At 37.7% G+C, this 15,328-nt stretch overlaps 1 protein-coding gene across 1 annotated transcript in view; it reads right to left on the bottom strand.

Annotated features, from left to right (window-relative positions):
- PIK3C2G (phosphatidylinositol-4-phosphate 3-kinase catalytic subunit type 2 gamma) overlaps positions 1 to 15,328 on the bottom strand; it is a 208,241-nt gene that overhangs the window by 158,661 nt on the left and 34,252 nt on the right. The window contains exons 8-9 of the mRNA XM_027807693.2: positions 8,523 to 8,586; positions 3,550 to 3,672 (exon numbers count right to left, since the gene is read on the bottom strand). Coding sequence (XP_027663494.2) covers positions 3,550 to 3,672; positions 8,523 to 8,586 — 187 coding nt within the window. The remainder of the gene's footprint in view (positions 1 to 3,549; positions 3,673 to 8,522; positions 8,587 to 15,328) is intronic.

Below are 15,328 nucleotides of genomic sequence, written 5' to 3' on the forward strand. Positions count from 1 at the left end.
AGTTACAGAACATACAAAAATATATTTTACTGCTTTTATGACATTTATAGTTCAGTTGCTGCTGAGAAAGATGAAGCTCTGTATAAAATCAAAACTGAACTTTTTCTAGATTGCTGAAGTCTAATCGACTGTCCTAGCACTTATTTCTCAGAGGAGTAAAAAGCAAGCAGCAGCAACAGCGCTTGCTGGTGCAGGAACAATTTGACTTTGGGTTTTTTTCTCCCCTTCCATTTGTTTGAAGTCAGTTGTTAGTCAGGTCTGCTTCACCAGGGAGGGAGTCAGGGGGAGAGGATTGTCAGTCAAGGTCATAGACAGACTTTGGAGGAAGGCTTCAAGGGACACACAACCAGTTCAGCTAAGCAAGCCTGAAAGGAAATGTTAAGGGAACAAAACCTCAGTAACTTAAAAACCTAAAAAAATAAGTAACAATCTAGTCAGTAGTCTCCAAGAGAAAGAAGGAGCAGCTTCTTATGTGAATATTGGGACAGAAGAATATTTTAAGACTAGTGATAAAATATTAAATCAGGACAGAATCTTTTTAACATTCAGAAGAGGGTATTCAGAAACAGTATCGTTTTGCTCATTACAGATGAGCAAACGCCGTTGTTATCATCACCACCACTTATCATTTTTAGCCTCTGGAGATTACAGCCAGGACCGGTACTCTGCTGTGCTGGAAACTGTACATATAGATAAGGAGAGGCGTTCCTTGCTCTGAAGGGCTTATAATTTAAATAGGTAAAACAGAAAAAGGAAAGCGTATTACTCCCTCCGTGTGAGGAAGTATGTGGAAGCTGGTTCAGCAGGACCTGCATATATTGGAGACTGTCCATACAGTGGAGTTGGAAAATGGACACATGCTGCAGAATGAGAAATGGCAAGCTGGGAACAGTTGGAGCAGGGGGGTTGGTTTGTTTGGGTTTGGATTGTTTGTTTTTGATACAAGATAGATCACCTCGTAATTCAATTATTTGCCTAGCAACAATCTCTTAATCTCTAAAATTAAAACAGTATTTGCATGACAGTGACTCAGAAAACATGCAGAGAGCAAACGGGACCATCAACAGAAACCTTAGACTTGAAAAAGATGACCTGTACTCTTTGGATTTTATCCGATTATCTTCCTCTGTATGGCATGATGTGGGGTTTGCTGATTGCTCAGGACAGTGCACACTAATACAAACTGGTCTGGCTCTTTGACCACTATATCTCTCTGCTGGGATTCAGAAAGGATGGGGCTGAAAACAGACTCAGGTACTCAGTCATAGGAGGCAGTTAACACATTGGGTTCACAGAGCTGACCTGAACACTTGAAGAGAAAATACTAAATTTCTCTTAACTCCAACAGAAATCTTCTAACAAATTAGTCTCAATGTATTTCTCTTGCTCTAATTCCTTCCTGAAGGAGAACATGTTCTCTTACTGTCCTCTTTATCTGTTTGTTAGACCAAGTTCTTTATCTATCTTTTAAGAAAGATTCTGGGTTGACAAAATACTTTTCTCAAGGGGAAGACGCTGATCTGCCTGATGCCTCTCAGGAGAGCCTGTGGCTTAACTGAAAAGCAGATCATGTGAATCCCTTGTTACTTGTTTTATCTCTTTCTCTGCTATATTTGCCCTCTAATATACAGGAAGAACTTTTCTTAAATGGAGATATTCTTACTTCCATTTAAATCAACAACTTGCCAGATAAAAAGTGTGCTGTCACAGACCCATTTATACTGGAATTTACCCAGAATAGTGACTTCTAATAACTGATGAAGTGGACATGAAAAGTTTTAGGATGTTATAGAAACAAGATTTACAGTGAGTCATGACCAAGAAGGGAAGCAAGGAAGGTGTTTAAGTGAATCAGCTGATCAGCTCTGAGCAATAGTGAAAAGACCCTAGAGCTATATTGTTTCTTGTAGCTTAACTCCTTACCAATCTTCAGAGAGACAGCACCCATATAACTAATTCCAGAAGGCCACAGCTGGTTCTGCCTAGAGCCATGCAGCAACGTCTGCTCTGTGACCTCTAGTGTCCTCTGCCCCAGAAACATGGTGCAGTGATTTACTTACAACCCAAACCTGCGGATAACTACATTGATGTCCTACAGTTTATTTGCTTGGGTCCTGTAGTTTACCTATTTTGGAAGCTATCCCCACCCTTCACCCACCCCCCCACCCCCTCCACCCCCCCACATCCAAGAAGAATAAACAGAGGCTAATAATGCAGAGATTTACTGAGCATCACTGGAGTCTCTTCAATTACCATACTTCCTGCTCTTTGGTGAGTCTTTTCACCTCTCAGGAAGACATTCACCCCTGTAAGATGATGAGTATTTGAGGGTTTGAATCTGTCCAAAGTGTATATGGATGACTGTATATGACTAATTTGCTATATATCACTCCTATGACACAAGAAATGTTATAAAATGAACTATGCTAGCTTTCCCCACGCTTATGTTTGGGATCTCAAACTGCATGAGGCATAATTAAATAAATTCCACTTATAAAGGTAGACATGCTTGTAATCAACACTCAGTTAACACTAGTTATCCCATTGTTTACTTTTCTGTCCCAGGTTCTTACAGATATCCAAGCCATGGGCTAAAAAATCCTCACAACAATAAAGAGAAAGAATAAAAGTTTTGTAAGCAGGTAATGGTCTGAGTACGCAAGTGTCTTGCCCAGTTTCGCATGTTTTTCTGAAGTATATTTGCTGTGAGGAAGAAGGACAAGACAGAGACCACACAAGGGAAGAAAAAAAATCCTCAGTAACTTAGTAAACTTTTTTAAAAAGTGTGAAGAGGGAATTCCATTGGGGTGGGAAAGAATTAGCATTACTTAAGGTTACACCAGACTAAATCCAAGTGATTAATGGCTTGATTTTCAAATTTGCTGAGTACCTGTATTTCCAAGATGCTGACTTCAAAAGAATTTTTGGGTGCTCAGAACTTCTGTAAATCAGGTCGTAGTGACGTGTCCAAGGTCTTACCAAAGCAGCTGATTACAAAACTGAAAATACATACTGCCCTCCAAAGTCCCAGGTGATAAAGTAACTCCTGGAAAACCCACTTCAGCATTTTAAGAATGAGTATTCCAGCTAAAATCAGGACTGTATGATGCTGGTCCTTCTCTGCATAAATAACAGAGACATTTATATCTGAAAAACCCATAACTGAAGTGACAACTACAGAAGGAATATTTTTTTATTATTATTATTGTTAAGAAACTATGCTAAGTATATGGAAGTCAAATACTTTGAACTTGTATGATTGTAATTAGGTGATGTGGCAAAGCAGAGATTTGTGTGTTTGGTGGGAATAAGAAAGAACACCAGAGAAGCATATCAGTTACAGGCAAACACAGGACAAGTCCTCTGTTGCTTCTCTGTCACACACTGTCAATAATCTTTTCTTTTTTTAATAGTGCCTCTACCTAAAACTTGTCAGAGGGAAAAGATGTAGTGAGACAGTAGAATAGCTCTGATCAATCAGAAAATTAGTGATATGATTCAAGCTCCAGTTGTAAAGGGAAAATTAGGACATCAACAGGCATCTTTTACCTGTGCTTTCACCAATGACACTGCACGGAGTTTCTTAACTGCATCACTGATGTCTCTGGTTTCCACAAAAGAGAGGACACTGCAGATTGCTTTAGCTGCTTCAATCGCATTTTCAACTTCATGCTGTTGGTAACAAGGAAAGAAAAATAAAGCAAACAGTAGACACATACCATTTATCAGAAACATGTTACTATAAATTTCATGTCAGTAAGTATGTAGGAAATCATATCTGCTGACGCAAATGTCAAACACACCACGAATTAGTCTGGCTATGTTGAAATCACTAGTGACTAATAGTTTCCTGAGGACAGCGTATTTGCTGTTGAGGTCCAATTATCTTCCATAAAATGCTTCTTGTTGAAAACTGGTGACAAATTTGGTATCTCAGACTGATTTCGAGGCAAAACATCATTTTATCTCAACTTCATGAACGTAGAAGCACTTTAAAAAAACTTTTAAGGAAGCCTGAACCCAAATGATTCACAAATTTTAAGGGTTTTATGATACTATGAATTTATCCCCAATATTGTCTCCTACCCATCCCTGTGAGAGCTGGCAAACATCCATGTTCCTTCTAAAAATAGTGATTCTGTGGGAGGCTGCATAATCAGACACCTGTGGACTGAATCCTTCTACAGCTAGCTTTTCTGCAATATATATATATATCTCAAATTTTTAAGTCTTACTGATAATAAATTTACATCTTTAAATATTACCATATTAGAAAAAACCCACAAAACTCTAGATGAATAACCTTAGAAATATACTTCAGGGAAATCAAGAGAAAAAAAAAGTGGATCCCAAGGGAAGGAAAACGCAATCTTCAAATATTAAGTACTCCAATCGTTCAATGAATCAATAAATCAATCAATCAATAAATATTCATGGTTTTACTGCATTATTGTATCACTTAATTAAACCTTAAAATACAATCTCTGAAAAAGTAGATGTTTTCCTATAAATATTCCCATGTTTTTGTACTGATAAATGTTCCTTTTAGTGTGCTACAGCATATCTATGTACTGATAAAAACATTTTTCTAACTCAAACATTTTATTTCTAAAAAATAAAAATTATACCAAGTTGAACTTTCTGTTTTCAAGCTTAAAGGTATATATGCAGACTGTACTGAGATGGTTACCACCTGTCATTAATACAAATAAATGTAAAAATACATTGAGATTATTAATTCCACATTACCTGCCTTGAGCAGAACTAAAGCGCAAATGAAATATATAAAATACCCTCAAATATCTGGTGGTCAGGATTCTTTTAAATAAAACTGTTGAGGATTTGAAGTAATTAAAGACAGCAACACCTTTTCATACTGGAGGTTCTGGAGAGAAAGACTACAGCTGACTCTGATCTCTTTGAGAACTTTAGACCCTCCTTTGATCTGAAGCTGATTCACCCTTCTGCCAGTGCATTACAAGGAGTGCATTCCCTTTCTTTTGTATTTTTCCTACCACTTAGACTTCTAAATTGAACTCTTGCAGGATTTACTCTCTGTGCACGCATACATTGCCAGCAGAAGTAGAAACCTGTAAAAATGGCATGGCTTTGTTGCCATGTATAACATCGCCAAAAGCAAAGCATTATACAAGCTGAATTACTGTACAGTTGAAGAAATGCATATATATCTATATATATATACACATACACATATATTTTTAATTACTGTATAAAGTTTGTAATTAAAATTAAATAAAATTCTAGTTTAACATTTAAGTGCATTTTAAATTAGCATTTTTCTTCTTCACAAATGGGTATGGATTATTAGAAAAAGGGATTTTACGACTATAAAGACACATTCATGCAGGGCAATTTCTGAGCAACACATGGTCATAGACATACACAAGATTAATTCTTGATTAGAGAAATAGCTATACTGCTGGACAGAAATAAAAGAAAAACAAAAAACCAAACAAAAATCAAAGAACCCAACAGTTTATGTATTTTTGTATGTACAAATAAATATGCTGTTCCATAACGAAAGTTGGGTATCTTGAGGAACGTCTCCACTTGTGGATAATAATATTCTGTTAAGAGCTAAATTAACAAAGTACTTAATATTTTATAGAAGCTACTACACCATAGACTTCATTTATATGGTAGCTACTTCTAAGGATCACATTGCAGATCAAGGAGAGTAAGCACATAAAAAAATCATGTAATACTCTCTACTGCGAATGATGACTTTTTTCATGCTATTTCTATTTTGTTATATCATGTAGAGAGTTTTCCTTTTCCATATGTAGACATATGACACTGAATTCTGTCCCAAAGAAGGGAAGACGGGCATTAATGTCTTAACAATTTTCTGAAAGTCCAAAAAAGTTATAGTCAAGATCTTGTGTAGATTTTTTTCCCTCTACATATTTAAATACCAGCAGAACCTTTGAAGGATATTTTGGTATTTACATTATTTATATGATAAAAAAAATACTACTTCATTCTAGAACTTCTACACTCTGTATTAAAAATTTACAAAGTTTCCTCTCTTCATTAATAGTAAATTCTGAATAGATTTAAAAATGAAGTGCATGTCAAGTGATTATCAGGGCAATCAAAATGGCTAGTTGCCTGGCCACACACACACTCTAAGAATACTCTTTACATTGCAATCCCTACAGCACCAATCCTGCTCCCACATTGTGCCAAATACCCTAAACTTTTTATTTATTTATTTCATTTTATAGAGGCATTATCCATCATAAAATGAATTTCCCATTTATTGATCTTACTAATAATAATGATAATGGGCTTGTCACATAAGTCAGAAGTATTGGTATCTCCAGGCTTTTCAACAGACATCCTTAACAAGTGAGTTTGAAAGTAGGTACACAAATGCACAAAAAAAAATAAATGTTTTTTTTAAAACTGAGAACCTCAAGATCTGTCAGATTAAAACTGAATGCTTAAGGGAGTTCAGCTAAGTACAGAACTTAAGCAGATATATGTGTACTTAATTTAGTGTATGTGAGTAACTCCCAGTGGTTTAAAGTTCAGAATGTGCTGAGGGTGGATTGTGGTGAAACAGAAGAAGGTTAACAACCTACCCAGTGATGTGAGTGCTGGCTTTGAAAATCAACATAATTGTTCCCGTGTAACTTGGATAGGGGGCTGTTCTAAAGATCCCAAATTTAAACCTTCTTAAAGGAATCTAATCAGATGTTAACAGGTTAACAAATCAGAAAACAATAGAGTTCTCATTTTTTGCTTTCTTTATCATATATTTGTGACTATAATTATTAGATTACAGCTCCATAATTTTTAAAGCCACTTACTAAAGCACAGCAGTAACACCAGTTTAAACTATTACAGATTTGAAAAAGCTCCATATACTCTGATGCCTCTGAATTGCAACATCTGCATGGTGATCTGACCTATGTCGTTAACTTGCAATCCTGCTCTTTTAAGCAAGTTATATGAACTTATATTGAGTGTCTCTGTGTAGATGAGACCTCATTAAAAAAAAGACAAAAAACAACAAACTATGGAGAAATTTAGCTTTAGAGTAACACAGGCATATTTGTTGCATAGTATGAATATTTGAAAAACGTCCTGTCTTCCCTTTATAAAAAGTTAATGAGCTCACATAGTAAATGCTTACTCAAGTTAAAAATCTTTAGCAAAAACAAATTAAGAGTTCTTCATTATAGGTCTGAGGAATATCTACAAAGCATCAGTTGCAGAGGATGGATTGTAATGCCTCATTAATGTTGGGATTATGGCTTTCTTTGAATTTGGAATCTTCTTACTTTAGGCCCTAAAATTTCAAGTGAATGTGAGTAACTACACTGATGGGTCTACTTCAGTAAAGAAATATATATGCACATTTGAGCTTGGGGACCTCAATTTTCTAAATGGTTATGACTGTATCACATTTTATACACTAAATAGTCCCATTTGAGAAGTTGCTTACAAAGGAAAATTCATTGAATCAAAACCAGAACTCTACTTTGTAGGTAGGCACAGTTCAACAGCTTTTAAATTTGTATGCATTCTGCAAAAGTGTCAAAAAATTACTCAAAAATGTAGAGTATTTTTATCCTCATATATTTATTTACATATGTATTGATATATATATTTATGAATTAATGTACATGTCTGTATGTATATGTGCATTTATATGTATGTATATATGTATACACACTTCTATATATGTGCATGCTTTCTGACTATTCAAAACAGAAATACCCATGGATCAAGAATATCCAGAAAGATTAAAATCTGCACTTGAATACAAGTGACAGATTTCTGAAACAAAATAAGAATTTGATGTTGTAATATATATTTTTCAAGGAAAATCGTCCTTCAGTGTAATGAGTTATAACGCTGGAAGGGTTGCACTGGAATATCTCTTTCCAGTTCCAAACCCTAGAAAGTCAGTTAGCATGACAACCTGAAACTCAAATCAAATAGTCATTTGGTTTCTTCCAAGCTATCACTCTTATATGTGTTTGTCCTTTAGTTATTTGTCCTTAAAACATTAATCAGCAGAGATTTCCTAAGAGATATTTCCTTCAAGCATGTAACACTCATTTGGCAGCCCACAACACTTAAAACTCTTAGGAGTTTTGGTGCCTAAACCTAATCCTGTAAACTATCACTTGCTTGATGTGCAAATAATTGGCTTGTGGGTTTGCAAACTAAGGGACAAATTTTGCAGATACATACAGTGTATTATACCTCTACTAATTCAAAATATTATACTGCCAACCCAAACTATCCTGTTTTTATTTACAGGTTTCTTTACATTTAGAAACAGTCACCTTTGATATTTTAAATTTTTAGCACTTTCTTCCCAACCTCAAACCAAGTTTTATTAACAAAATTTATATCCTTTCAAAGTCAGGTTAAACAGCCTTAATTAAAACTCTTCCTTAATTGCATTTGAGACAGATTAATAATTAGATAACTTTCATTTATAAGTTAATGCTTTTCTGTAATAACAAACTGAGAACAAATACCTGATTTTGCAATAGATGTTCCACTTGACCTCTATATTTCATAATAACTGAGAGAAGGTTCCATCTGGAAATTGGAAAAAAGAAAACAACATCAAATTAATAATAGGATAAAGAGAACAGGTTTGCCCCTTTTTTTGCTTCCCCCCCCCCCCCTTCTATAAATTGGGAATAGTTTAATTGACAGTATTTTATGTTGGTATAAAATAAGGAGAAGTGATTATGTAGACGTCATGCAATTGAGCCTGCATCTCCCTGTTTTTTTGGTAATCATTTGCCACAAACCATAAATGTAAAAATCTTCTACTTATACCTGGAGGACACATGCTTCCCAAGTGAAAGAACTCCAGAGATCTGCTATTTCACTGTCTATTGAGCTCCACACCCAATTTATTTGACTTTTAAAGGTTAAGTGCTGAAATACTACCTTGACAAAGGATAGACGTAAGTAGATGCTACAATGCCTTCTTTCTCAGTAACATCACAGACTAAAGCTGCAGAGCACCAGGCAAAACATCTGGAAAACCTCTACATTTAAAAAGTCCGTACTAAGTCACAGGTATAAAACTGTATATTATAAAAAAGGACACTTTGCTACATAATTCATTAAACTTTATTTGCTTAGCGTTCTCAAGTTTACATGCTCAAACTGTTTCAGCAGCTGCCTTTTCCATAGTATTACCCAAGCTATGAATTTGTTCTGCTTCTGTAGATCGACATATACCACTCTGTAGTACCATGCCTTTGTCATGCTACAGAAGTTACCATGAAGTTTGTACAGGAAGATTGCTGTGCCTTAGCAAAGCTTCATTAAATTAATTAGGATTATGAACAAGAGTATGCAGGTCTCTATACTGAATTCCAGAACTGACGCTTCAGCTGTAACCTCACCATTTTAGAACCATGGGCTCCAAGTGCTATCTCCAACAGACAGACAGAATCAGTTCTGCTTTTAAGAAGTATTTGTGTAGTCTTCTGTGTTTCAAGCACAGTGAAATACTAGCTGTCATTTATTTGCCAGCTGGAACAAAACAAAAAAAAGGTGCCTATGAGACCATGGCTAAGGCTGTTACACACAGGAATATACCTTCCTTTTCCTCTGACAGCCTCCTCTGTAGGGTCAAATCTTCAGGAAAAGGTATGGAAATATTAATTCCCACTTCCATACTCTGCCTAGCCTACTGATTAGTAAAAGGGACATGTTATTGACTTGATGGTCCTTGGAGGGAGGCAGGGTTTTCATGTGCTTTTATGAAAAAGTGGAAATTGCAATTTACATTCTTTCTTCGGTGTTTGTTTGTTTTACTCTGACAGTTTATCCTTGACTTTTTTCTTTTTTTTTTTTTTTTTTTCTCTTATATTTCCCACTGATCTTTTTTATTAGGATTCTTTCTCTTCAGAAGGGTTAGAAGGGAATTCCTCCTCCACCCCCCCCCCCCACCCCACCCCCCCATTGCAGTCCGGTAGCTGAAAGTCACAGAAGTATTTTGATTGCTTCAGAGCAAATGGACTATTGTTTACAGAGAAACTGTGTGTGTCCTCATGCATCTTAGTTGGGCTAATTGAGCAACCAGAGATTAGAGTTGCAACTATGGTCCAAAGTACAGGTTTCCTAGCACGTGGTTAGACTGTCATTATATATATTGTATGGCAAGAGAAGGAAAGAGTCATTGCACTGAAATCATCATACAGAATAGAGCAATGTTAGGTTGCCTTCCCTGTGCTAATACCAGAGCGCATTCCCCCATAGATGCCTGCTATTCACCTCCTCCTGCAGACGGTTTTGTCTTTACAGCTTTTTATTTCCCATCTGCACTAGCTTTATCTAGCCAGGCAGTTTGTGTGTTGAGTAGCTGTCTGGCAGTTCCTCCTGTAATCCTGTTAAATCATAGCTAATACAACTTGTCGCTCTGCTTTGACCAAGTCTCCAGGCATAACATCTTTTTCATAGCATTACCCAGCTCAAAAGCAGTTCTGGACTTAGGAGTTTGCCTTGTTGCCTTGATGCATACAGGTAAGCATGTTTATTAGCATGCTTGGCCTAAATGCAGGTTTCAGAATAATTTTATCAGTTATAATATGGTTTAAAAAATAAGCATATTTTTCATCAGTTTATTCTACCCTAGAGAATTTTTTAAATAAAGTAGCCATGATTTTAAATAATTAATAGAAAACAAATCCAGCAACTTGTGACAACGATGAAAATTTCTCCACTAACACTATCCTGAATCTTTGCCTGCTAGATAACTAATACACCCCTATGTCACCACACAGACATACTTCACTTTCACGTCTTTGATAGTTGTGTATAAATATGACAATGCTAACCAATCAATGAACATTCAGTGTTTCTTTAACATTAAGGAAATTTTTGGTTCTTTTAGCAAGGCAATATGCAACAACAGTTTTGGAAAGAAAAGAAGAAAGTACAAACAACTAGAGCGAGTTAGTCTTAGACCTCAGCCAGCCTATATGGGAGAAATATGGCAAGTATGTAGCATACACTTATAGCATTCATTTTTCAGTTTCCTGGCAGCAGCACCTACTGTGGATCAGTGCTAGGTTTGCTTTCTAAAATGCTGTTTATCACCATGCTGTGATAAAAACTAAGCTGTGCCTAACTGCACAGATCAGACTTGCCATCATGTTATAGTTACTGGCACCGCAGCATCAGAGATTATGGGCCAACGAACTGCAGCTCTTCTGGTGCACTTCTTGATTTATGTTGCGTTTGTTTTTCAAGCTATGAAAATCAGTGCATGAAGCAATGTAGGGGTCTGCTGGTTTTATTTGTTCATATTTGCCTGTGAAAGCAAATCTGATTATTACAAAGGTAAGTTTCTAGTTAATTCTTTTTACTTCATCTCAAGCCAGTTCAAACAGTTCTTTTTCCTTCTCTGCTGAATCTAAGCAGAATGAGCATCTCTGTCAATATGGTCTCTAGAACACAAGAGTTTGTGTGCTACAATGAGAAATGTAACTACAGTACATATAGACAACCATGAGCATTATTTTATTTAGCTAATCTAAATACTCACAGCTGTGAGGACACAGCAATAGGGGAAAGTAATTTGCTGGCCTTCCTCTGTGCAGTCAGATTTGCAGAGCCTTGCTGAGACCATTCTACTGCATCTCCATGCCACTGCATCCATCTATTACAGCCCTATTACAATCGTAGCTAGATACAGAATTGCGGAATACATCCCAGTGCAGAACTAGCATAAAGACATTGTTGTAAGTTCTGTTAAAAAAAAAGTTGTTGTGACCAGTTATGATATTATTGACTTACTTTGGGGCTTACTCCCCCAAAAGATGCTAGGGTGGTGTTGCTTACAAGAATAAAAGCTTTTCTTCACTGTATTCCTCACCATAAAATTTTGGTGATGCTTCAGATCTAAGTGCCTTCTTAGCCAGTGCTTTCAGTTCAAAGTAGTTGCTGTTAATGGGGGAAAAAGAATATGTGAACACTGCTAAAGAAGTTTGCTCCAGGGAGTGATTTTTTTTATCCCAGAGTTAAGGAGTGCATAAAGGTTTGTGGTCACGATACTTGGAGTAGCCAGTTAGACAGAACCAGCTGTGCACCTTGTGTAGCACCAAGTGGGAGCCTACACCAGGCCTCCTATGACTACAGTGCTACTAAGACAGTTAGGGGGTTTATTCATTAAAAAGGGAGGGTTGAGTTCAAAATACCCAGCATAAAATGAGGCAGTCCACCATGATGGTATTTCTATACCATAATACAGAAGATATGTAATTCACACCCTGGAGCAAGCCTTAAGCACAACACTGAAAGACTGCATATGTGCAAGGAGTCTAGTGTGGTGCTGTTTCATGGACAAGACCTCCAGGGTGCAGTCCCTGAAATGAACTAGGAAGCTGACGAGGATCAGCTTAAAGAATACTTAAACCGGACGTACACTGTCCATGTGCCCTGATGGGATGCACCCATGAATGCTGAGAGAGCTGGCTGATATTATTGTTGAGGCCACTCCTGACAATCTTTAAGCAATCTTCAGGAAGAGCTCCCTGAAGACTGGAGGAAAGAAAATGCCACTCACATCTTCAAGAAGGAGGACCCAGAGAACTAGAGGCCGATCAGCCTTGAACCCTAGGAGGATGAAGGGGCAACCAATCCTGAGAACCATTTCCAGGCAAATGAACTACAAGAAGGTTGACAGAAAGTATTAAGAAATGATTTGCCAAGCAAAAATAGTCTTTGACTAACCTGATAACCTTCCATGATGAAATCATAGATTTTTGTCACTGTCACCCATAACCACCTCATATAGAAGTTAATAAACCATGGGGTGGATGAGCACACAGTGAGGTAAATTGAAAACTGACTGAATGGCTGGGCCCAGGGGGTGGTGATCAGTGGCATAAACTCTAGTTGGAGGCTGGTAACTAGCAGTATACCCCAGGGGTCAGTCCTGGGTCCGGTACTGTTTACTTTAACATTTGTCTTAATGATGTGGATCGTTGGAAAGATTGTACCCACAGCAAGTTTGTTGATGACACAAAACTGGACAGAGCGGCTGCTACAGCAAAGGGTTGTACTACTGTCCTGAGGGACCTCAGCAGGCTGGAGAAATGGGCTGACAGGAACCTCATGAATTTCAGGAAAAGGAAGTGCAAAGTCCTGCACCTGGGGACGAATAACCCCATGCACAGATACAGGCTGGGGGCTGACTGCCCAGAAAGCAGCCTTGCAGAAAAGGACCTGGCAGTCCTGGTGGACAGGAAGCTGAACATGAACCAGCTATGTGCCCTTGCATCAAAAAAGGCTAAAAGGGGCTAAAGGTATCCTGGGCTGCATTAGGAGGAGTATTACTACCAGGTTGAGGGAGGGGATCCTTCCTCTCTTACTCGGCATTGGTGATGCCACACCTGGAGTAAGTACTGTGTCCAGTTCTGGGCTTCTCAGTGCAAGAGAGACATGGATGTACTGGAGAGAGTCCAAGGATAACTAAGATGATGAGAGGACTGGAGCCACTCCCCTATAGGGAAAGACTGAGAGCTGGGACTGCTTAGCCTAGAGAAGAAAAAGCTCGGGGGGGTTGGGGGGGTGGGGAAGGTGATCTTGATGTATATAAACACCCGAAGGGAGGGTGAAAAGGCAATGGAGCCAGGCTCTCTTCAGTGGTGCCAGGCACTAGGACAAGAGGCAATGGGCACAAACTGAAACACATTTTCACCGGGTGACCAAGCACTGGCACAAGTTTCTCAGAGAGGTTGTGGAGTCTCCTTCCTTGGAGGTATTTGGAAACCATCTGGACACAGTCCTGGGTAAGCTGGACTGTATCCAGACATTACTTAATTAGGTCTTATAGAAAGAAATACCTACTCTTGTCTTTCTTGAAACTGCTACTTTCACTTCATGCTCCCTTCATCCTGCACTGGAAGATACAGTAAACGATCCTTTTCTGCAGACATTCTCTGTGCTCCTCAATTTGATAGACTTGTCATCTATAAAACACCTATCTTCTATTATCTCTTCATCAGGATGAAGAATATTGTTACCTATTCGTTTCTCATATGGAAGGCATTTCACTCCTCTGAGCATCCTTGCTGCCCCTTCTGTTCACTTTTTCAAGTTCTATTACATCATATTTGAAATGGGAGAAGCAGAAGTGTCGGCCGTATTCAAGATAAATGAACACCCTACACTGATACTGTAGCATAATACTGTGGTTTGGTTTTTCATTTCTTCCATAATAATTCCCAACATTTGTTTTATCTTTTTTGCAGCTGCTGTGCACCAAGATGACATTCAGAGCTATTTATTATAACCCCAAGAACTCACTCATGGCGGTAAAAGTCAGCTTGAAGCCTATGATTTCACATGTGAATTTAAGACCATCTCCTCCCATCTACATTTATCTTCTCAAAATTTCATCTGCCACTTTATCACACACTCAGCTCAGCATTGTAAAATCCTTCTGCAAATCATCACAGGCAGTTCCTGTGCACATTATGGACAGCAAACTTTTGTCACTTAGCTATTACCCGTCTTTCTCAGATAAGTTAGAAATGCATTTGAGAGCACAAGGCCTGACCACAGATCTTTCTAGGTCATCGCTACTGGAAAATGTTTTCTCTTACCCATCAACAATCCATAAGACCAGCAGGAAATAGTGATCAAACACAGTTCAAGCTTTTAATTTTTCAATATTTACTGAATTTGTGGTTGAAGAAAGAAAGTATTTATTGTCCTACAGTAGCAGAGGAAATTTTGCAGATCATGGTTGATTTGCACCTCAACATCTTTTATCACATATCCCCTCTGAAGACTCTCTTTGCAATGGAAAAGGCCACACACTTTACACCACAAGAAATAAAACAATCAGTAAGTAGTGTCTTTATAGACTGTATGGTTGGTTTGATCTATTTATACCAAGGACCAGAATGGAAATTTGGGCCATGCTCCTAGGAAACCAGATGGGTCCTCAGTAAGCACCAGATATCCACCTTGTTCAAGTCACTCTCTATTTTCCTCCATCTGCTAAATGACAGGTGTGGCATTTACCGTTCTTGGCAAAGTACTGTATAACACATTGATGAAAAACATTACAAAAAGTGTTAACAGCTTCTTTATCTAACTGCATGAAATGGAACATAATGAAAGTTGAATGAAGAATCTATCTCATTTAGTGCTTGTCCACGGTAGGTTAGCTTTAGAGTCAGGTACACTTTGAGTGCTAAGTTAAAAGCGTGCCATACCTAGCCTGCATTAAAAACCAAACCAAACCACACCACGCTAAAACAAAACATCACTCAACTGTGAAATCGCAGGCATAATGAAGAGCAAA

The sequence above is a fragment of the Falco cherrug genome, chromosome 5 (assembly GCF_023634085.1).
Source record: "Falco cherrug isolate bFalChe1 chromosome 5, bFalChe1.pri, whole genome shotgun sequence".
In the NCBI taxonomy this organism is placed as follows: Eukaryota; Metazoa; Chordata; class Aves; order Falconiformes; family Falconidae; genus Falco; species Falco cherrug.